Source organism: Chelonus insularis, unplaced genomic scaffold (assembly GCF_013357705.1).
Source record: "Chelonus insularis isolate UGA/USDA-ARS -01 unplaced genomic scaffold, ASM1335770v1 contig_323_pilon, whole genome shotgun sequence".
NCBI lineage: Eukaryota > Metazoa > Arthropoda > Insecta > Hymenoptera > Braconidae > Chelonus > Chelonus insularis.
This window is the reverse complement of record NW_023276493.1, coordinates 324,384-347,514: the sequence shown is the minus strand read 5'-3', so window position 1 is coordinate 347,514 and position 23,131 is coordinate 324,384. Positions and strand designations below refer to the sequence as shown.

Sequence of the window (23,131 nt, the reverse complement as noted above, 5' to 3'; positions counted from 1 at the left end):
CCAATTTATTTATAAATGATAAAGTAGGAGTAGCAAAATGGCGGTGGAAAATGATGATTACAGTACTTTCAATTTATTTAAAAAATCAGAATTGTCTTCTTCTGATAACGTTGATAAAAATATTGAAAAAATAGAAAAATATTTTTTTGACATTACCCTTGATAAATCAGAAGATTCGAATAAAAATGAAGCGACAAATAATGAACAGTTATATGATCAATTGATAGAGCTGAAAAAATATGAAGAACTAGCAAGATTGAAGAATAATTGGCTTCATAATTACTTAGCTAATTATTTTAAGAAAAAACACTTGATGCATGTTTTTACAGAGACAGATGAATATGAGGAAGATAAGATGGATGATTATATTCAAAAATTAATGAAGTTTGAAAGAATAAATAAGAAACTTAAATGCTTAGATGAAGAATGGAGAATAAATTTGGAAGAAATAAAAGCAAAGATTATTGAAAGACGATCAAAAGTTGCAGTTGATGTAGAAGATATGATAAAACGTGAAAAAGAAGCTGGATTGAATACTTGGATTAATGGGAAATTGATTTCGCCTAAAAAAGTTCAGAGTTTAATTACAAAACAGCTTGATGAGATGCAACGATTATCTGAACAGCGTTTTAAATATGTAAGTTAATTTAATATTTAAATAAAAATAAAATAAACTAGTTCAATTATTTTTCAGATGAATTTGCGAAATAAATTAGTATTATTAACAGATCAATTAAATTCAATGACACATTGCAATCCTAATCTTACAAAAGAAGATTATGAAAGATTAGAAGCTGAAAATTTTTATTATCAAGAAGAATTATCAAACAAGGAGAATAAACGTAAACAATTATTGTCAAAAATAGCAAGTATTAGAAATGAAATTAAATTAACTAACTTGGAAATTAAAAATATAAATAAAGAAATGGACTTGTGTCATATAAAACGTCTTAATTTAAACCAAATGATAAATAATTATCAGAGAGAAAGAAGAGTTATCAAAAATAAATTATTATTAAATGATCAAATATTGACAGTTCTTAAAAAAAATTATAAAGATGCACAATCAGGAGTTTTAGAAACTGAAATGATGGATTTAAAAAAAGAACATGAAGAAGGAATAAAAATTATAGCTCAACAGTTGAGAGAATTAAAACATTTACGTGCATCAACAAGTGCTCTAAAAACAGATTTTATTCTACATGGAAAGAATATTGAATTAAATTTACGACCGGTTAAATAAAAACAAGTGATTTTGTGTGTAGAATTTTTAGATGTTTTTAATAACGACAAACAAATTGAAATATTTCTAAAAATCAATTTACATGTCTGTGAATTTTGATTACTACTAATAATATAAGTAATCATGGTATTATTGATAATAGTTTTAGGTATTACTTTTAATGTCATTTTTTTGATTTATTATAAATATCGTTCTTATTTAGAACTATATGTCGAGATTATAGCTTAAAATTTGACTACCATTGTTAATGATAAATGGAATTATTTATTATCGAATTATGTATTTTATTGTTAGTATAAAAATGTTTTTTATGATAATCATAAATTATATAATTAATTTTATCATTCTAATTAATCGTTGTACAAGAATTTATGTGATACATATTTTTTAGATCAATGTCTTTAGTTAGTCTATGTACAAAAAATATATTGATATCGAAAAAATATGACAGTCGATTGTTTTATCAAAAAGCTAAAACTGCATAAAAATTTGATTTTTTGAAGTTTAATAATTAATAAAAAATTCATATAAATTCGATGAAAAATTTGATTTTTTAATATTAAAGAAGTTACTATTTGTTATCTTCAATTTCCTAAATCTTCTGCTCCAATTAAAATAATTTTTCAATAATTCAGGCAGTGATGTTTTATCACTAATTCAGCAGTTTAATTATGATAATTATCTATGAACAAACCATAAATAAATAAAGCAGGTACCCTAACAATGTCTCAAGTAGATTATTTTTATCCTAAAAAAAGTTTGTTTAATTATTAATAGTTATAACTATAAAAATATTTTTATAAAATATAGACACTCAAGATAACCAGTCTCGAGTCTCAAATTTATTTTTAAAAATTATTTATTTTCTGCATTAAATGGTTAATTCATTTTATCTTTGTTCCGTTTATGTTTAAAATTTTTTTTAAAAAAACTTCGTTAAAGTTTTAAAAATTGTCACAATAATTTGACTTATCAATTATAGATTTTTTTTTGTAAATAAAATAGTTGCCAGATTAATTTAATTCTCATCATTATCATGCGTAAATCAATAATTGACTTATTGATTCAATTATTACTAATTATAACATGCAACATTTTTTCTTATTCTTCTTATAATTTGGTTTTAAAGGTGGTCGTTCAGAAAGTTGAAACTTTCGTACGATTCTTACAAGCTCATGAAAAGCTTGATCGACGTTCATTCGTAATTTGGCACTACATTCTATGTAAGGAGTTTTCAAAACTCCTGCCAGATTTTGTGCTTCTTCTACAGACACCTGAATAAAAAAGAAAAAGAAAATTAATTAAATTCATGAAATAATTATTCTTTTTTGAAATCGGAGTAAAATTATTTGGCAATCGATCAGAATAAAATTACAGCTGAAATCTGTGATAAATAATTCATAATCATTATTATGCAATAACATACAATTAAATGATAATATTAGTTTAAAAAAAAATTTTAATATTTATCTTGATGTAATAATGACTCAAATGAATTTATTATCTTGCATACTAGTGAGAATTTATCAAATGATTATTCATGCAATGGAAACTATTTTTGATGTAAATAAGTATGCTAAAATTAATCAATAAATATTATATACCGATCGTTGATGATCTAAATCTGCCTTATTTCCAACCATCAGCATTGGAAATTCATCACGATCTTTTACCCTCAAAATTTGTTTGTGAAATTTGGCAATTTCATCGAATGAAGAATGATCGGTTACTGAGAAGACCAATAAAAAGCCTTCACCACTTCTCATGTATTGTTCACGCATTGCACTGAATTCTTCTTGTCCAGCAGTATCCAAAACTGTAGAATAATTTTTTTTAATTAGTCTATGTAAGATAATATACAAATAGATTTTTTTCATGGATTATCTTATCTACTCACTGTCAAGTTTCGCTGGCACATCATCAATAACACACTGTTTCGTGTATGAGTCTTCAATAGTAGGATCATAGTCAGTCACAAAGTAGCTCTGGAAAAAAAATTTAATTAATTTTTCAGTTGAATGTTTTTTTCATACATTAAATTGAATACAAAAATAAATTCATTCATTCTATCTAATCTAGAAGACCTAACACCTTTAAATTTATAAAAAGAAAATTCGTGATCTTTGAATAGATGCAGGGGCTTAAAGTTAAACTTAACTATCTTGAGATTAGTGTATTTATTTACACAATGATAAAAAATAAATAGAGGAATATTTCAGTATTTAAAATGGAGGTAATCATGACAAGATACATACAATATTTAAATTTAAAATCTTAAAATAATAATTTTTATAAATTATTAATGAGTTTGCAAAAACTATCTTATTACATTGACAATTTTTTTTTCCAAATGTAATTTAAAACAATAGATAATTTTACAGAGGTGTTAATAATGAAAGAATTTAATTGATTTCAAGTACTTTCAAATGAAAATAACTTGAGAAGAATAAAATTATGTACAAATTTCTGTAGGATGACACACCCACGTCTTAGAATATGAGCAAAGACATTGAGCTAAGACATATACAACTATGTTGCAATAAGTACACTAAGATGGGAATATATGATAAAAATTGAAGATAAATAAATCCATAACACAAACAATTTTTCAGTGATTGTTCTTATTATTATTAATGGAAATATTTTATGAAAGATACGCTGTCAGAAAATCGAATAGAAATACATGTGACTCAGCTGCTGTAGACAACAAAAATAGAAAGCTTGTTTGTATAAGTAATTTTAATGGCTATTCATGACTATAGTTTCAAATTTATGAATGGTTTTGGCTACTGAACTACTCCAAATAATTAAATTGAAAAAAAATTAAATATCCAATAAAAGCTAAAAACAAATTTGTTAATAGTCCACTTAAAGAAGCAGTTGGTTTTGGATTAACGTTAAGTTTAATGGCTAAGCTATTTTAAACTATGTATTAAACAGAAAAGCGGTATGATTTTTTTTACTGGGACTTTTGCCAAGAATTACATCAGATGTCCGTGAAAATCTAGCAAATAAGTAATATAAATATATGTTAGATTTTTTTTTCCTCGATGCATTAAAAATGTTTATAGATACGACTAAGCCTACTATTTACAAAAATATCAGCTAGTTTCTTTGACAAGATTAAAATTTGCAAAATATGTATACAAATTATGTATTAACTAGTAAACAAAGAACTGTCAAATATCCAAATCAAAATAAAAATGAAGTAATTTTCGTTAAAAATAACCACTTGTTGATTGAAAAAAAACTACACGTGAAAAAATATTTCGAATGAAAGAAAATACCTAAAATGCTAGTCAGGAACCAAGTAATGAGTTGGTGAAAGATATAAGCCGATAGTTTTGAAAAACCTACGCAAAACATTACGCCATTCAATACACCTACTGTTTCTGTATCAATAGTTTTGAACAATATTCTTTTCTTGCCCTTTAATATCTTTATTGTATAAGCCTTATTGTGGTTCCAATTAAATACTTAGTTAATCAAATAATTAGTTATATTGCTACTAATTAATCATATGGTTCGATAACTGTTTTAAGTCGACGCCTTGGAATAAGAAATACCTTAAATGAGTTAAATGGAAGAAATTAAGAAATTCTTTTCCTTTTTATATTAGTTATATTAGTTAATTGATAATTACTTACTTGAATAAATTGGATAGTAATGGCTGATTTACCAACACCACCGCCACCAACAACGACTAATTTGTATGTTTGTGCATAACTCTGTCTTTCACCGGTTCTAGACATTGTTTATTATTTAATTTTGTTGACTTATTGTTATTAAAAAAAGTATTCTTTTTGTTAATCCAAGTATTCCTTCAACTATCGGAGCAATAGTTGAATATCACTTGTTACTTGTTGAACACTTTAAGTTATTTTATTGTTCCTTATAATTAAATCGAATCAAACATTAGCGTAACACTTGTTGATATTTTAATTGTTGATCATTTTTATGACATGATTATGTACATACATATATACATATATTGTCGTTTCAATATACATGAACACTTCGAGTGACAAAAACCAACTGACGAGAACTAAAGAGGCAAATGTAGAATGGAAAGTACTCAAGGTTATGAACTGATATTAGCAGGGTAGGCATTCAACGTTTATGAAAAGTAAACTTTTCCACTTTAATAATAACAATAAAGATATGCTAAGTACGTATTATCTGTAAAATGCCATAATTAACTGCTCATTAGAAAAACGTACCTCACACTAAACACATCAAAAAAAAAATTGAAAATGGTTAGAATTGACCAAAGAAGTAATTCCTGATCACCAGTGGAAAATATGTAGTTAATGGTGTAAAAAAGTGTAGTGGGGAATTACTTATGTAGTTAGCTGGAACTAGTTCCCGTTGACGATTTTTTTCAACAGATTAACTGTCATTGAGATCAGGAGAAATTATTTCTAGGTACAGCACTGATGTGTGTATTTATTTCTCTCGTAATGCACTGCGCAGCCGTTAATTTGAGTTGTAAGGAAATTGGAGTCCGGCAGTTTTGGTTATGAATTTTTGTTATTATTTCTTGTAATTATAGCACGTTGACTATGTTAACACAAATTTTTCGTACTATTTTCCGAAGTAAATTAATTTTTTAATTATATTTACAAAGTTCTATTCATTAGATTAACAGTTTAAAGTATATTACAAATTATCTGATCACTATTCATTGTACCTAACCTACTCTAAAAGATTATTGTTTTTCATTTCAGATGGGTATTCCTATGGAAGTAAAATAAGTTGCAATTTAACTGGCAAAGTATTCCAACAATTAAGAACTGTCACACCGCAATGTCATTCTCAAAATTTGATTACTCCAAATCGGAGTTTCATGTCAAAGCCAATTTTATCATGTTCAATTTTAACACAAATTACAAATAAACCATGGTTTGAAAATTTTTATTCTTCCAATGTTCGCGTTATTGCAAAAAAAGTTGATTATAATTATTTTTAACATTATAGTGCGTTGTCGACACCTTTAACAAGCATTAATACAAATTTGAATAATGTTCAAAATCCACCAGTACGAACACTAGTAAAATTTACAAGACATAATGGAAAAAGAGTATCTAATCCTGATGTTTTGGAGCGTTTTTACAGACTAAATTGGTGCGTATAAATTTTTTAATTCATTTTTAAAACTTCATGTGTCTTGATAATGTTTATAATAATGGCTTAGGGGAATATGGATAAGAACTAGAGCAGGACGGCATAAGAGATTATGGAAAAAGCGAGCATCAAGAATTGTAAGGTCTCGTCAACATGTATTTTGCAACTCTACTCAATCATATACTTTAGATAAAATGGTAACAAAAAAATGGAGAAAACCTACATATTTTGTTGATGATCCGTACAACCCTTATCATCAACGCGAAGAATTTTGGGTCACTCGAACTAAGCCCTTACCTTGAAAATTTTTTAAAAAATCATTTAGATAACTAAATGTGTATAGATTGGTTATGCTCTACAATTAAAAGAATACTTAATAAAAATTTGAGGTAATAAAGAGCATTTAACATTACTTTAATAAAAAATGGTTTATTTCTTTTATAATTTCTTCAAATTTTCTACATATTTTATGATAGGTACATTTTCATAACAAGTATTTAGATTATTATACTCTCTATAAAAAAATAAAAATATTGACTGATCGTGTGTGATGAAAAAATATACTTAATAATAATAATCAAGAAAAATACTTTCATATTTACATGTAAAAATGTCATCTAGAAATAAGTTGAATTCGGTAATACCTGTAAACCATAATAACAAAAAATATTTTTGAATTCAAAAACTAAAAGCTTCATATATATTAGCTCCAAAATTTCTTAACTTTTCATCTTCTATCAATGTTTTAATCCATGTACTGTGAAGATCATCATTATTAAAATTATCAACTTGTCGATTAAGCATAGGAATTATTTTAGCCATAGGAATTTTTATGTTATTAAGTTCTGTAAAAATGTGTCCATTTGTACTTTCTGGTGTTAAAGGGTCATTCTTAATATCTACATTAATAAAGTTGTTTGATAGCCGATCTAATATTAAAACAAATCCACTTCGAACGCTGGACTGCATCAAAGATTGAACTTCATTACTTTCTAATAAATCTAAAGTTGAGTTGATTAGTTTCTCCAAAGCTGGATTCATCGTTTCTTGAACTGATGGTGGAAGTACATATTTAGCTAAATTTTTAACTGGATCCCTTTCTTTATCTACTGATATAACAGATGTAATTTTCCAATATTTATCTTCCAAATCTTTGATACCTAGTTTCTCTATCAGAGGTATAGCACCAATAACTTCTTCAACTTTTTCTTTTACAAGTCCAATTAAGTGTCCAATTCCATCTTCTACAAAATAACTACATAATGTCAAATATTGTTCTTGAACTATACTATCGATACTATATGTTTCAGTGATTTCTTGAGATTGTTTAAACATATGAGCACTTGTCAAACTTAATTGAATTCGTAGTATAATAGCAAGTATTGTATTTGCATAAATTATTACTACTGTTCGACAGAAGGAATATAACTTTAATTTATTCCAACTGACTATTTTATCACATTTACCATCTTTGAGATCTTGAATTACAGATGAACTATCTAGAGTTTCTAATACAGAAACTTTAACACATTTTGACAGTTTAGTAATTGTATTGTGACATGATTTTTCTATGCTTTCAAAGTGTTGTCGTCTTTTAGATCTTACGAGCATTTGTTGAACCTCTTGTTTTCGCCATTGTTCCAATTTATGTTGGCCGTATTTAATTAATAATACAAAACCACTTATTACAACTCCACTGACTAAATATTTTTGATAATTACGATTGAACAGTTTTCTAATATAATAACTCATAATAAATGTTGACTTTTCTGAATCATTGATAGAATTCTCTCAATTCTAAGTGATAATTCTTCTCGATAAAAAGTTTTTTATGTAATGACTATTTGATTTTGCAATGCAATCACAGCGAATAAGATGTTTAAGATTTAGTAATTATTATAAGTTTTAGGTTATTCACATTGAGGTTCAATATTTTTCTCTTGATGTGGAAATGTTGAGAAACAACATGTAGAATGCACACAGTCGATAACAGAAGTAGCTAGAGAATTTTCAGTTACATAACATATATAAAGAGATGCTATTCAATGCAACAGATAATATTTACCTCGCAATTTTGAAAGTAGAAATATAACATTAATCTGGTTAAAATTATTTTAATTATTAAATCATAGAAATTTTATCTGAATTATTTTTAGTAATGTTAATTTTGTTTCAAATTTGAATGAATAAAATAAAAATGATCTTTTAAAGAAAAATTAAAATACTCATGACCAGAAAATATTTATGAATGGTCACAAAACAATACAAAGTTTTCCAGCTATAAACTGATGATGACATCAGATAGAGGACTGTTAAGTAAAGTCCTTTGATAGTTGAACAATAATTTCAGAAAGACTCGACTTACTGTCTTCAATACTGTATTGTCCAAATTCAATGATATGACCTACTGCATAAAACCAATATCATGTCATATTTTGATGAAATAAATTAAATAAAACGGATATTTTTATCAAAAATAAATAAAATAAAATATAAACAATTGGTCAATCCTAAATTTATCTAGAATTGCAAATCACAAAATGTTGTTGTAGTATCTATTATATTACTCAATTATAAATTCATGTTTTAATCACAAATCAAATTAATCAATCACAATGTACCAATTCAATAACAGAAAATTCAATTACTGATAAATTTTTTGAGATAATATTTACTTAGTACATTAAATAAATTTTTTCTTTATATCAATACATCTGAGTGTATCACGGTGGATAAGTTAAATTTGTGTAATGATTTTTTGGCAGAAAATAATAATTCTTAGAAGATGTATTTTTGTAATTTCATTTAGCAGCAATAATAGATAATAGCACACATTTCAAATCAATGTAGTGACACAGTTAATGGCAAAATGAGATAAGTATTGTTTCCTGTATCATTTGCGATAATGAAATTATTGAAAATAAACTAGGATAACTGTACTTTAATACATTTTATCGAGTCTGCCATGTTACTTTCCGTATCCGGGTTTCAATGCGCGTACGCAGACGAAAGCTTTACAGTAATAACAGCCACCTGTCGATTAGACGGTTCCCACAAATAGTCAGTACTAGTGTATCAAGTAAACTCCAACTAGGGTATAGAAATGTAGTAGTAATATTATTTTAAAAAATATGAATCGTTGGTTGTACGGTTCCATTATTTTATTTAAATCTTAAATAGTATTGTACCTAAAAAAAAATATCATAGTAAATGATACAATATATGAATAAATAATAAATTACAGTTTTAGTACATCAAGTATTAGTAAAGATTTTTCGCTTTTTGAAAAGTATCTTGAAGAAATTATCCAATTACACCAAAAATACGGTGCCAAATATATCGTAAGTAATTTTATTGTTTAATAATTTTTATTTTTAAAATTTTATTCTCCTTTACTGTAATTTATTTCTTAATTAAAATTCAAATATTTGGCAAATCTATTATCAAAAAATACGCAGTAGAATATAAAAGTTTAACTAAATAAATTTTTATAAATAAAATTAAGATCACGTTGTTGAATTTTATAGTATTAAAAGTAACAGTGATAAAATAAATTTTTATTTCAAAGTAATTTTGGAATATAATATAAAAATATAATTGTTAATTAATATCAATTGTTGGGGGAGAAAAATAATTACTTTATTAAAAATAATTGATTATGATGAAAAAAATTTTTATTGTCATGGCTTAAAATAATAATGACATTATTGAATTCTAATACTGAGTCCAATGAATTCTTTCTAAAGTGGCAACAGCTGGTTTGGCGCGGGTCGTGATTAGATATACACAGGATATACACTTATATAGTGTAGTGAGATAAGATTAATAACGTAGTTTGTTTCATTTTTTATTCATCATTTTTTATAAGTTAATTAAATTTTTAGCATACACATTTTTTCATAGTTTGTTAATGCAAATTAAATTCATTTTTTTTCCCACCATTTACCATAATACCTCATAAATTTTTTAAAACAGCTAAAAGCTTTTAATAGCTTCAAATAACCTATGGTTTTTTTTTCAATAGCTATTTCAGTATGAATTTAACCTTTTTTTTTAAAGGAAAAAAAATTATTGAATCCTTTTCTCGATACATTTTTAATATTACTTGACATTGATCAACATTTGAAATATTTAAACCATTTTAAAATTTTCCGAATAAAAATTAATTAAAATATATAATATAGAATACTTTGGAGCTTTTAATATTTGAATGTAGCAAAAGTTGCGAATAAATGAAAAAATAAATTACATTTAAGAGAATTTCACTTAGTCTATCACAGTCTATAAATACAGTTATGTATCAATAGAAGATGCTTTGTAACTATGCTTCTACTCTTTCGCATATACCAGATGTATAGTTCTTCGATACGTCGATAATTATTTGCTTTCTTTGATAATAAACACCACCTACGTGGTTTACATCAAGTAATAATGTTCAGATACCTATGTGAGCACATTCTTCTATTATTTTCCATTTTTAAGTACATAATACAAATGGTTGATGTGAAAGAAGAGATTTTTATCTCAAGTTGATGTATACTCAAAAGTTATGCCGGAAAAAATTCATGAAAATCGGAGATGGAAAAGCACAGTATAGCACATAGCACGCATCCGAGTTCTAGGTTGCGTGCAAGGTCGACCTTGGAGCAGCCATGACGCACAGGACTCGGGTGGGTAGTGTTATGAGGCCAGGGTCAGCTTATTGCTCTACTCTACCCTGCTTTTGCTGTGTGAGTGAAGATCAGACAGACGTATAACAACAATAGAGCTCGATTGGGTCACCCGGGCGAATGTCCATGCGTAATCTGATGTTCCCATGTACTTTTTATGTTTCAAGATACTTATTACTGCCATTTCACCTATTTTTTGGGGGTCTTTTTTTTTCATCAAAACATATCTTTCATGTTAAACATTTTTTATAGTCTAAATATTGTTCATACAATTGTATTGATGATCTGTCAAATATTTGATTTATTGATGTACCTTTTAAGGAATTTAATATCATTAAATAAACCCTAAAATGTTTCTGTAATTTGATGTCAGTACCTAATCTTTCTTATCATCTATCTCATGTGATTTAATTGATCATTTATCTAAGGGGTCTGTGGTGTAAAAAAATTCTGAAAATGGATTTTTTCATTGTCATGTAAGTGGTTGAATGAAATATTTTCAAATACTTTTTATGAGATTCAAAAGAAACTATTAGTGTTTATTGGAAAAAATGACTTTCTAGTGATAACAATTTATCTAAAAAGTATCATCTAAATTAAAGACCTTTTTTTCATTAAAAAAATATTATTGATGACAAGTGAAAGAATTTAACTGGTGATAAGTGGAATTGAACTTTATAAATGATTTCATTCATATTCTAAAATTCAATCAATTTTGATTATTGCAATATTATTGAGTAGATTTAAATATACAGATTTTTAATTCATTGATATGTGAATATTATATATTTAACTATTAGCAGAAATCAAGATTTTCTAAGAGATGAGTTTTATTAAAGAAGCGTCTGACCAAACTCGATTAATACTACTTATAAAGATTTTAAATGGATTGGAGATGAAATTAGAAAATTAAAAGTAGAATTGAATTAAATTGAATCTCTTTAATATATAAAATATCTAATTGTAAGTAAATTAGTATCAGAATTTAATTTAAACTATTGAGAAAATAAATATTTGTATATCATTTATTAATTTAATTAAGAATAAAAACTAATGTAAAATTATTTTGTTGTTTTTTCAGATTAACAACAATGAAACACAAAGTATAATCAGTAATCAAGCACTTTATAATCAAAATTATCACTGTAGTTTTAGAAATATTAGATAAATAATTATGCATTTAATAACCAAAAAGGATAAATAATTTAATCATAAGAATAACGTGTAAAAATGGATACACCTTTTTATTCTGAACATAAAAGAAGTCTTAGTGCTAGATGGGTATGCCCAAATGATCGTCAATTGGCACTTCGTGCAAAGTAAGTGCTTGATAAATATCGTTGTAAATATTTTAAAGCTTGAAATAAATATTTATTATCTAATTAAATAGAAAATAATTCATTTTTATTCACAATAATATTTCAATTTACTTAATCAGTCTGATTTACTTGTAATTTGCATAGATTGAAAACTGGTTGGTCTGTTAAAAGTGGATCTCTTGATTACCTTTATGGTGATTATTCTCCCTATGCACAAAATGATAAAGCTTCATCCAATACATCAAGTACAAGTAATAAAAAAACATCTTCATTAACAGCAGAAGAACAAGAAACAATCATTGCGGTATGATTAAAATTTTTTGAACGAATTAATAAATTAAATGAGAATGAATTTCATTTGAAAATTCTGTCAGGTTATTCAACGGGCAGAAGCTTTAGATCAACTAGAACAAGAAAGAATTGGAAAACTAGTTGAAAGGTTGGAGAATATCAAACGTAACGTAACTCTAGTCCATACAACAAGACTAAATAATAAAAGCTGTGGAAGTCGATGTATTAGAGGTAATAAATGTGTTTGCTGTTGTGCTTTATGTGGTGAAAAATTTTCAATCCTTGGACCTGGTCCAAACATCTGCAAAGACTGTCGTAAATATGTTTGTGAAAAATGTTGTGTTGAAACATTGACTATGTCATTACCAAGGAATAAAAAAGGATATCAACAAAACTACAAAAATTCATCAATACCTAATCTATCAAGCACAGAATATTTAGACCATGTAGATTCATCAAGAGCACTAACTAAAGTCTTCCTATGTCGAATCTGTACAGAAACTCGAGAAATGTGGAAAAAAAGTGGAGCTTGGTTTTTCAAAAGCTTACCAAAATATATATTACCTGAAAAGAAGGTTTACATTTGTTTCTTTTTATAATTTAATACTTTAACAAAATTGATTCCAGTTTATCTGAAACCATCTATTTTATTTGTTTTTTAGAAACCAAAAGGCATTAATAAATATAAAGATCGTACTGTTACAAGTAGTATTGGTTCAATAGAACCACCTGAACCTGATTCATCATCAGAGGATGATCTGGGAGCTAAATCAATTCAAACTTTTTCATTCCCTTCCAATACATCATTAGATCCAACTGATCTTGTCTTTCCACAAAAACGTAATATTAATAATCAACCAGGAACAGAAACACTAGATACTGATAATAAACAAACGGTTGAAAGGAATTTTTCAAATCTTAATCAAAACGATACATATCAACAATCTGTACATTTTAATTATCTATCACATAATCAACTACTTGTTCCAAGTACTTCCTCATCATCAACATCACTATCATCACCACAATCTTTAACATCTCCTTCATCAACATCTAAATCAGCCAATAGGCTTAAAGAACAAAAAGATAAAATAATCTCAGGTAGTCAAACCTCAGTATTTTATACACATCTGTCAACGGATAGTGCTGAATCTATTGATGGAGAATCTGCAACATGTTCTCAAGATAAAATATCTAAAAAAGATTGTAACCAAAGAACTCCTTCAAATGAGGAGATATCTAATGAAGTATTTAAATATCAATCTAATGGAATTAGAAGACACAGGTAAGCTATAATAACTATTTGATCAGGATACCGTACGCGTTTTGTAATATACTTTAGTGATTCTACGCTGCAGTATCAACAGCGACAGTGCTATCAACGACAGGCACAACGATACAAATTTAAAATTGGAACAAGAAAAAAGTCAAATTCCTTTCTACAAGCAAATAGAAAATATCGCAGGTAGATAATACTGATCATTATCAATTTAATTATCATTATTTCCTTCTCACAAGGCATCATTTAATTGATTTGATTATGTTCAAGAGATGAAAAAATCTGAAAATTACTTTTTTTCTTATTAATTGATTATCAAATAACTAAAACTATCGAATGCCTTGTTGGAAAGGTTAATCTTTTTATAAATCTATGTATCCTCGTAGTTGCATTATTTTATTTTACTTTTTTTATTTCATCTATTTTAGTATTCTCATAATGTAATCTAATTATAATGAATAATATTGATTTATTCTTTCATATCCTTTACAATGCTCTCGGACTTGAAGCATAATTCATAAAATAATAAAAAAATTAAAAATAGTGAATTAATAATATTGTTCACAATAATTATTCCATTGTAAATAACAGCATTATGATAGCTTAAAAACAAATTGTAAATCCAATTCTAAAATCAACGTGACTTGATAAATTGATACCCCATTTCTAACTAATACCATCTATCAAATGATTGGAGGTGTTTTATCCATTTATTATTATTATTTTTCTGTAGAGACTAGTTATTTGAATGATTTGTATCATAACTGACAAATATTTGTGAAATGAAAGCATTTAATTTGTTTATTTATGATTAATCAGTCAATACTCTTATAAAACAAAATACTAGATGTTGATAATTAACTCTAGAAAATATCAACATTATACACAAAAGCTACTTCAAATAATGAGTAACGATTACTCTCAAATAACAAAAATGATTATTAAAGTCAATTAACTTACTCTATTACTGATAAAACTAATAAACACGTATTTAACAGAAATTGTTCTCATTTATCTGTATGTCGTTCAATAAATAGTGGATAGCCTCATACGTGAATAAACGAGTGAATAAATATTAAATTGTTTCTAATCAGTTGGCTGATCAAATTAAAAAGTAGATATTAACTCACTAAATTTGGAATCAATTCAAAAATCACCAGTATAATGGGACCAAAATTTTAATTAATTTAAAATGAAATAAAATTAGTTAATTAAAGTTGAAGCTGTTTTAATATGTTAGACTTCAATGAAAGATTCTTATTTTCTTCTTTGACAGAAAAAAAAAATGAAAGGATAAAATTCCTCCAACTTCTCTTCATTAATTATATTTTCTGATATAACGACACTTTAATAAGTTTACTAAAATATTTATTAACCAGCAAATACCTTTAATTCCTCTCAAGTATTAAAATAATTAGTTATTGAAGAAATCAGTGAAGTTTAAACTTATCCATTCCTAGAGAGTAAGTCAACATAGTCCTATTTTAATTTTTTATCCGTTATGGTTTATAATTTATTGCTGTTGTAGTAGATTAATAATAATATAATAATTATTATGAAAATGAAAAGTTCGAATATGCAAAAATACCTTTTAAAATAGTCATGCACGAGGAGAGGACGTATGGAAAACTTGAAATAACACTTCGATACGAACCAGCATCACAGAGTTTGCAATGCAAAGTAGAAAGAGCAAGGAACTTACGACCAATGGATATTCACGGATTGACAGACTCATTTTGCAAGTTAAATATACTTCCTGTGGATTCCAATAATACAACTGTCAGAAACTTCCGAACTAAAACAGTCCACAAAACCCGAGATCCAGAATTCAACGAACTACTTTACTTCTACGGGATTACAGAGAATGATGTCAGGGAATTTTACTTTTATTATTTTTTATAAAATACACTTTTAAGAATAAAAAAGAATATATATATATAAATAAAATTTAATTTAATAATATTGAAAGTGTTTCATTATGATAATTTATGTTTGTTATAAATTTTCAGATCAGAAGCGAAAAAGCCTTACACGTACTAGTTCTTCAGGACGATATAGCGGGTCGAGACTTTCTCGGCGAAGCCAGATTTCCATTGCGAGATTTACCGCTTTGTCAGACGAAATATTACAACGTCTTGCTAAAAGATCAATACCAGGTATTACTTTGATATTACTTTAAAAATTTTTATTTTATCTTGTACTATAAAGAACATTTTTTATATAATTTTCTATTTGTAAATGCCTGGAAGGAAATTCCAGATTTTTTTTTCAATATAAATAAAAAAAGAAAAATTTAAAAAAGAAATTCTAGAAAAGAATTTAATTTAATTTTCAATTGAACAATAACATCGTTTAACTTTTTAAAAAATGTAATAGAATTCTCTTCTCTGGTTTCCATATTAGAAATTCAATCTATTAAACTCATGAATTTCGAGTCACAGCACGTAAAAAAAATTTTTTAGTTCGTTTGAAAAACTTTTATTTCTTTGAAATAGGATGTGAATGACTGTAATAAAACTTTTCAAAACTAAATAATCCAGAGTTCACTTAAAAAAATTTTTTATATAGATCTCGAAAGAACAGGAGAAAATAACATGGGGCGAGGACATCAGTAACGGCCGTGGTCTTATTTATTTATCATTAAATTATAACACAGATCGATGTGTTTTACTAGTCAATATACAAAAAGCAACAAATTTATTGTCAATGGATAGTAACGGATTTTCTGATCCGTTTGTTAAATTAACTTTAATGCAAGATTCAATTCAATCAATGGATGATAGTTCTAAACATAGTCATGTAAAACATCCTGGAAGTACAGGAAAAAAACAATCAAAACTTAAAAAATGGATACCTTTAAATACATCAAAAAGCTCAAAAAATTCTTATATAACTCATTCGACTAAAGTTAAATGGAGTACACTTAATCCAGAATGGAATGAAGAATTTGCTTTTGAAATTCCTTTATCAGAACTTACTGCCCTTGCCTTGATCATCACAGTTTGGGATAAAGATTTAGGAAAGAAGAATGATTTTCTAGGTATGTATAATATCAGAACAAATAAAATCAACTCCTAATAATTTAATGACCTACTAATCTGAATATATCAATCAGCTATGAGCTTGATTAGCTGTTGAGATATTTTTTTATCAAACTTATATCATAAAAAAATTACTGATTTAATTTAAAATTCAAGATTCTATGATAACAGCGTATTCTTTTAGGGAGCCTTATTTTAGGTTGTAGTAGCAAAGGTGCTAGACTTCAACATTGGATAAATATGATCAAATATACCGATCACTATCATCATGCTAGTCACGAATTAACTGGAAACGTTGTATTTCATGATTAATAATTCTATTTCTATAATAACTTGATACGCACATCTTGAAAGAAACGCTCGTCATGAATATCATGAAATATAGGACAAGTTGACAATATCAATTAAAACATAATTCTACACAATGCTTTAATATTTCTTTTATTCCTTATAAAAGTTTATTGTAAATCAATATTCGAGCTATGTTCATCGAAATGTACTTGTTTTAAACAAGAAGAGTAAGTCAATAAACTACATTAAAATGCTATAATACACAAAGAAAATAATCATAAATTAAATAATAAATGATAAAATATTATGCCATTTATTATATATCAAATTAAATTTTTAAATAACTCCGAACTTTATTAATCATCGTCGGATGAAGAGCCTTCTTCAGCTTCATTTAACCACGTTATAAATGGTTTTAAACATTCACGAAGTCTCGTATTATAAATTTCATCATCATCTTCAGGTTTCCGATTGTACCACTTGAGTATATTTTCTTCACTAAGAAAGTCTTTTTGATAAAAGAGATGTAATAAATGTTTAGAAAAATTGAGAAGTTGTTGAGAAGAATCCGAGACATCTTCAATTGCTTTTAAACATTCTTCTTGGGCATCATTTGATTTAATATAATTCAATAAAATGGGATTAAAATAATTGATCATTTTTACAAGAACTTTTTGATAAGCAGCATCATCAATCGTTAATTTACTATCATTTAAATATTGTAATGGTAATAATAAGATTGATTTAACAACATTATATGTAACTTCACGAATTCCAACATTATATGCATATCGTGAAGAATTAATTTCTAAAATAAGATTTTCACAGTTTAATTTATCTTGAAAACCACGTAAAAGACTGTCAATAACTTCACTCAAAAACATATGAGTGTCATCAGGTATTGGAGATTCGTTTCTCGAATTCCCTTCACTATCTGAATAGAAACTTGTACTTTCAACACTACTGTCATAATCTTGATCATTATTAACATTTATCTTCGAATATAAAATTTTATCAGATAAGTATGGTGCATCATTAACTATATTTTTTACTACAAGTTGTTTTTGTTGTAGCTCAACGATATTTGATGAATAAGTGGATTCAGCTGGAACCTTCACATCTGACATGATAATACTATTTTCCATTTTAACAGAAGAATTGATCACACTATTAGGATAGAGTACACTATTTTTAATTACACAGTTATTGTTAATAACTACGTTATCCAAAATATATGAATTTTCTAATACAACATCATCACCAATAGTACAATCACTACCAATTACAGAGCGATCGACTATGGTATTTTTTCCAAGTACAGTGTTGCTTCCAAGTATTGCATCTTTTTGTAAAATACATCCCTTAGCTAGAGTGGCTTTTTGATGCTTATAAACACTTCGAGAAGTAAAAGTAAAGCCATTAAGTGGACAAAGTATGTCAGGAGTAAGAGGATAAGTTTGACGTTCTAGTATGTCTCGATTCAAAGTATGATAAGCTGACCAAGAAGTTATTGGTAATGCGTACTCGTCATTATTTAAAGATTGCCAGTAGATTCGAGAATTCAGGAATTCTTCATTCATTAAAACACCTTTAATAAAATCCTCTATTGTCTAAAAAATAAAATAGTATTTTATTTAGCCAGGTAATATTTAATATTTTTTTTGTTTTTATAAATAATACATACCTGATAATCAAAATTATCTGTAAAAAGTGGCAGTAAAGAAGAAGAACACATGTAGACGTGTGAATCAATGAAACTGTTATTGATACTAGTCTGCTCATGATTAAGAAACCATTCGATGTCAAATTTAATTTTTTTTTCTTCTCTAACAGATTTACTATAGTATAAGATTTTATCAGTTATTTTATCGGCCACAAAAAGGCATTTTTCATCACTCAAAATCGAATTTTTCGCTGATCCAACGTTTCTTAAAGCAAGAGTCATAATGGAACCTTTATCCTTTTCTCTTTTCAATTTATGTTTATTCATAAGATTAACTAAATTTGCATTAATAAATGCATCTCCACGTACTAAAATAAAATCTCCTCGTATACAACCTTTTGCATCAATATCTCGTAATGCGTCTCCAAGAGATCTACATCCATCCGAAAAAATAAGTCCTATTGGTATTTTTTCATTTTTCATTGTTGAAATATAATCCGTAATCATTGGAATATGACTACTACAGTGTAAAAATATTTCTTGGACACCAGAATAAATTAATGCTTGTAAAATATAATCAAAAAGAGGTATATTAGCCACTGGAGTTAAGATGCTTGGATAAACATATTGCGTTGGATGTAAATTTGTATTAAAGTCATTTGTTATAATGACTGCTTGCAGCAAATCTTGCTTCTCTAATTTTGAGTCTTTCATATTTGCTCGAATTTTAGACATTTTTAAGAGAAACTTTTATTGAATATGTTTTAAAAAACTATTTCATCACTTAAAAATAACTGCACTTTGGCTTGCGTTCCAAAAGTAAGGTTAGAAACACTTAAACTGTCTGATGCAACAAACGTACTCTACTCCGACAGACTCGTTATACATCTGTATACATATAGATGGAGTGTTTTTATTCATTGATTATTAATGCGCATGCTTCTGTTGAATGTTTTTTTTTATAAATGCACAGAAAAAATACAAAAAACTTATACCTGAATTGTCTAGCAGTAATTGAATACATTTTGTTATATTAAATAATAAAAAAAGGCTAAATTCGAGACAAAAATTACTTATAGCTAGTTTCAAAATTCAATTAATTCTACCTATAGTAGTTTATTAGAAATAGTATGTTTTTAAAATTACGAGTTGAATACAATACTCTTTTTTTGACTATTGTCTCTTATAAAAAAAAACATAATCAAGTTATCATTTTTTTTTATAATCTTGCCACTTTCGATGATCAAGCGTTTGAAAATCATCAACATCAGCTATTTGTTCCAAATAATGAGCAAGTTTTAATAATTCGGTGTCTTTATCACGATTTAAATGCGCTTCTCTGAATGCTTTTATTTTTAATCCAGAACCAGGATTCATAATAAAATTTTTACGTATATCATCAAACATAATGGTATTTCTAGGAGAATATGCCGGAAATTTTCCCCAAATTACTCCAAGAGGTTTCACATCAATGAGACCACGTTCTTTACTGTATACTGAAATCATTGCTTGACAATCTAAATGAAATGCTATTTTATAATTTGGATTATCAGTTACTCCTAATAACTTCATTTTTTCGTTTATCCATTTCATACTTGTAGCTGACCATATCACAATATCATAATGTTTGTAAGCCCTTGTAAGAAATTCATGAAGATAAGGACGCATTAATTCAATACCACTAGATGCCACGGATCTATGATCAAAAAGAGTATAATCAATATCAAGAACTAATAATTTCTTGTTTTCTCTTGGAGGATTTAAAACCTCTACTTTGTAAGTCTCTATCCGCTTCTTTATTTTATCTAAATGAACTTCCATATTTTCTAACTCTACTTCTTCTTCCTGTTCAGTATCTAAGTCATTAATCACTTCTTTCATATTTTCAGGTGCTTTACTTGCTTCAGCAATATCTTCTTCCCTTGAACCCATCATCATGATTTTAAATCCTGGTTTCATATTTAATTTTTCTATTGTCTGCTCATCATCTGTAATATTTTATATTATTTTTGTATTTTATTAAAATGAAAAAACAAAAAAAAAGTTTTAATCTTTCCCTACTAATTTACCTTTGCATTTCAAATTTAATAGCTTTTGTCTATCAGGTCTAACCCCAGTTTCTTCATAAATTCTTGCTTTTAGTATTTGAAGTGTATCACTGTTTTGTAAATCATTGATCACATATTCTGTTCCATTCCATTTTACAGTTATTTTTTTTGAAGTTTCCATTTCGTAAACAATTTTAATATTAGTACACTGTTATCTTTAAACTTGCAAAATACAACTGTTGTTTTCCAATTAAAATTGCTCAGGGTGCCAGCCACTTTTAAGCTACGTCACTCATGTCGTATGTGACTAAATTCACGCAACTGTTTTAATATAATTTATAAATTGCATTTAATATATTTAACAATAGATTATTAATTGAATAATATAATAGGTAACCTATCTTTTTTATTTTTTATTATTGCATTATTGATAAACAATGATAATTGTTAGTCTCAGAATCAATACAACACAGCATTTTGTTGTTTTCAAAGTTACCACGCAATTATAATTCATCAATACCAACTGTCAATAAAAAAAAACAATACATGTTACATATAAAAGTATTGGATGTTTTTAATTATTTTGTATGTTAAAGTTGGTCACTTGACATAAAATTACTTCAAATCGCATAGCCCATTGTGTACTTCAGTCATTCCTAAAGATGGCAAATGTACGAGTACTTGGAAAGTTTGCTAATAACCTGTTAAGTAAGAAAATGTACCTTAACATTAACAATGATAAAATAAGTTTATCAAAAAATAATGAATCTAAAAAAAAAATATATGCATGATGTACTTGATAAATAATATGTTAATTATTTTGCTTGACAGCACAGCAACTATTAAAAAGAGTGCCTCTTGGAGTCATTACTCAACAGCCAGTGCGAAATAAATATGTAATTATTACTCCAAAAGATAACAGCCATTGGCCTGATGCGATACCCGATGAAGATCATGCGGTGTATATAAGAGAAATGATGAATGGAATGATGACTACGTTATCAGCTTTCTTCAAGGAGCCTTTTACTATCAATTATCCATTTGAAAAAGGACCTCTGAGTCCAAGATTTCGAGGAGAACATGCTCTCAGAAGGTATAAAAATTTCAATAGCTTTATATTTTATATATAAAACATACTAAAAACAATCAAAAAATTCAACAGATACCCCTCAGGAGAAGAAAGATGTATTGCTTGTAAACTTTGTGAAGCAATCTGCCCAGCTCAAGCAATCACCATTGAAGCTGAAGAAAGAGCTGATGGATCAAGAAGAACAACTAGATATGATATTGATATGACTAAATGTATTTACTGTGGTTTTTGTCAAGAAGCTTGTCCTGTTGACGCAATCGTTGAGGTAATTTTTTTATATACTCAACAATAACTAAAATATCTTGGAGTACATTGGCAATGAAAAGATACTTATTGTTTCTTTATAGGGTCCAAACTTCGAATTCTCAACCGAAACACACGAAGAACTATTATATAATAAAGAAAAACTTTTAAATAATGGAGATCGATGGGAATCTGAGATTGCTAGTAACATTTACGCAGATCATTTGTATCGTTAGAAACGTACTGATGATTAGTGTATTGTTTAGTTATTGTTCAAAAACTACTAAATTTAAGTATGAATCTGTATACATTTAAATTATTATATAAAACAATTAGGTTGTACATAGAACCGTTTTTACAGTTATTCTCCTTCAATGTTTTCTCTGATTCGAAAATTTATAATAAAAAATACTTGTTAAGATCACCGAAAAATTATTGCATAAATGTATGCAATAAAATAATCGTCAAAAATGTTTCGAAATCGACTTTATTCATCCGACTAATTATAACATAAAACTAAATAACAATAAGTTGAGAAGTAAATAAAAACTTCTAGAACTAGCCGGATAATATTAAGTCCGTTAAAAAAGAAATTAATTATGATGTAGGAAGTTCGAAGTTTTTAAAATGGATCAACAAATTATTTCAGTATCAAAATTTGGTGTATTTCATAATGATTTACATACAAATTTTTCATCAATATTTGAAAGAACTTTGACAATATGCATTCATTATTATTATTATTATTATGTTGATTATAATGTTTATATGTTAAAGTTTATAAACATTTTGCCAAAATCTATCGTTGTTTTTGTTTTGATACTTGACA

The 23,131-nt window shown here is 26.8% G+C and overlaps 8 protein-coding genes across 10 annotated transcripts; 4 read left to right on the top strand and 4 right to left on the bottom strand.

The window, feature by feature from the left end:
* Positions 1-10: 10 nt before the first annotated feature.
* LOC118065831 (uncharacterized) lies at positions 11-1,454 on the top strand. The gene is made up of 2 exons (XM_035081359.1): positions 11-637; positions 695-1,454. Exons 1-2 carry the CDS (start codon positions 38-40, stop codon positions 1,241-1,243), a joined length of 1,149 nt encoding a protein of 382 aa, XP_034937250.1. The 5' UTR covers positions 11-37; the 3' UTR covers positions 1,244-1,454.
* Positions 1,341-5,501, bottom strand: Ras64B (ras-like protein 2). Its single transcript, XM_035081362.1, has 4 exons — positions 4,891-5,501; positions 3,141-3,228; positions 2,848-3,059; positions 1,341-2,517 (listed from the first exon to the last, which is right to left on the bottom strand). Exons 1-4 carry the CDS (start codon positions 4,993-4,995, stop codon positions 2,323-2,325), a joined length of 600 nt encoding a protein of 199 aa, XP_034937253.1. The 5' UTR covers positions 4,996-5,501; the 3' UTR covers positions 1,341-2,322.
* A 36-nt stretch (positions 5,502-5,537) lies between these two features.
* Positions 5,538-6,779, top strand: mRpL35 (mitochondrial ribosomal protein L35). The gene is made up of 4 exons (XM_035081363.1): positions 5,538-5,839; positions 5,971-6,145; positions 6,221-6,367; positions 6,438-6,779. Exons 1-4 carry the CDS (start codon positions 5,806-5,808, stop codon positions 6,667-6,669), a joined length of 588 nt encoding a protein of 195 aa, XP_034937254.1. The 5' UTR covers positions 5,538-5,805; the 3' UTR covers positions 6,670-6,779.
* A 53-nt stretch (positions 6,780-6,832) lies between these two features.
* Positions 6,833-8,764, bottom strand: Pex3 (peroxin 3). Its single transcript, XM_035081360.1, has 2 exons — positions 8,433-8,764; positions 6,833-8,366 (listed from the first exon to the last, which is right to left on the bottom strand). The coding sequence occupies exon 2, from the start codon at positions 8,117-8,119 to the stop codon at positions 7,046-7,048; it is 1,074 nt and encodes a 357-aa protein (XP_034937251.1). The 5' UTR covers positions 8,120-8,366; positions 8,433-8,764; the 3' UTR covers positions 6,833-7,045.
* Positions 8,765-9,348: 584 nt separating this feature from the next.
* Positions 9,349-17,314, top strand: Rph (Rabphilin). Of its 3 annotated transcripts, none has more exons than XM_035081355.1 (11): positions 9,349-9,708; positions 11,841-12,000; positions 12,119-12,356; positions 12,501-12,660; positions 12,731-13,222; positions 13,310-13,932; positions 14,006-14,112; positions 15,527-15,795; positions 15,936-16,082; positions 16,495-16,966; positions 17,152-17,314. In XM_035081355.1, the coding sequence occupies exons 3-11, from the start codon at positions 12,268-12,270 to the stop codon at positions 17,277-17,279; spliced, it is 2,487 nt and encodes an 828-aa protein (XP_034937246.1). In that variant the 5' UTR covers positions 9,349-9,708; positions 11,841-12,000; positions 12,119-12,267; the 3' UTR covers positions 17,280-17,314. The 3 variants fall into 3 exon arrangements, with proteins under 3 accessions (XP_034937246.1, XP_034937245.1, XP_034937244.1); XM_035081354.1 differs by having other exon boundaries at positions 11,838-12,000; XM_035081353.1 differs by lacking the exon at positions 11,841-12,000.
* A 268-nt stretch (positions 17,315-17,582) lies between these two features.
* On the bottom strand, positions 17,583-19,813 carry eIF2Bepsilon (eukaryotic translation initiation factor 2B subunit epsilon). The gene is made up of 2 exons (XM_035081357.1): positions 18,943-19,813; positions 17,583-18,868 (listed from the first exon to the last, which is right to left on the bottom strand). Exons 1-2 carry the CDS (start codon positions 19,654-19,656, stop codon positions 17,615-17,617), a joined length of 1,968 nt encoding a protein of 655 aa, XP_034937248.1. The 5' UTR covers positions 19,657-19,813; the 3' UTR covers positions 17,583-17,614.
* Positions 19,814-19,992: 179 nt separating this feature from the next.
* On the bottom strand, positions 19,993-21,280 carry Ublcp1 (Ubiquitin-like domain-containing C-terminal domain phosphatase 1). The gene is made up of 2 exons (XM_035081361.1): positions 20,991-21,280; positions 19,993-20,909 (listed from the first exon to the last, which is right to left on the bottom strand). Exons 1-2 carry the CDS (start codon positions 21,148-21,150, stop codon positions 20,131-20,133), a joined length of 939 nt encoding a protein of 312 aa, XP_034937252.1. The 5' UTR covers positions 21,151-21,280; the 3' UTR covers positions 19,993-20,130.
* A 324-nt stretch (positions 21,281-21,604) lies between these two features.
* ND-23 (NADH dehydrogenase (ubiquinone) 23 kDa subunit) lies at positions 21,605-22,651 on the top strand. Its single transcript, XM_035081324.1, has 4 exons — positions 21,605-21,677; positions 21,801-22,062; positions 22,132-22,324; positions 22,407-22,651. The coding sequence occupies exons 1-4, from the start codon at positions 21,632-21,634 to the stop codon at positions 22,536-22,538; spliced, it is 633 nt and encodes a 210-aa protein (XP_034937215.1). The 5' UTR covers positions 21,605-21,631; the 3' UTR covers positions 22,539-22,651.
* The last annotated feature ends 480 nt before the right edge of the window (positions 22,652-23,131 follow it).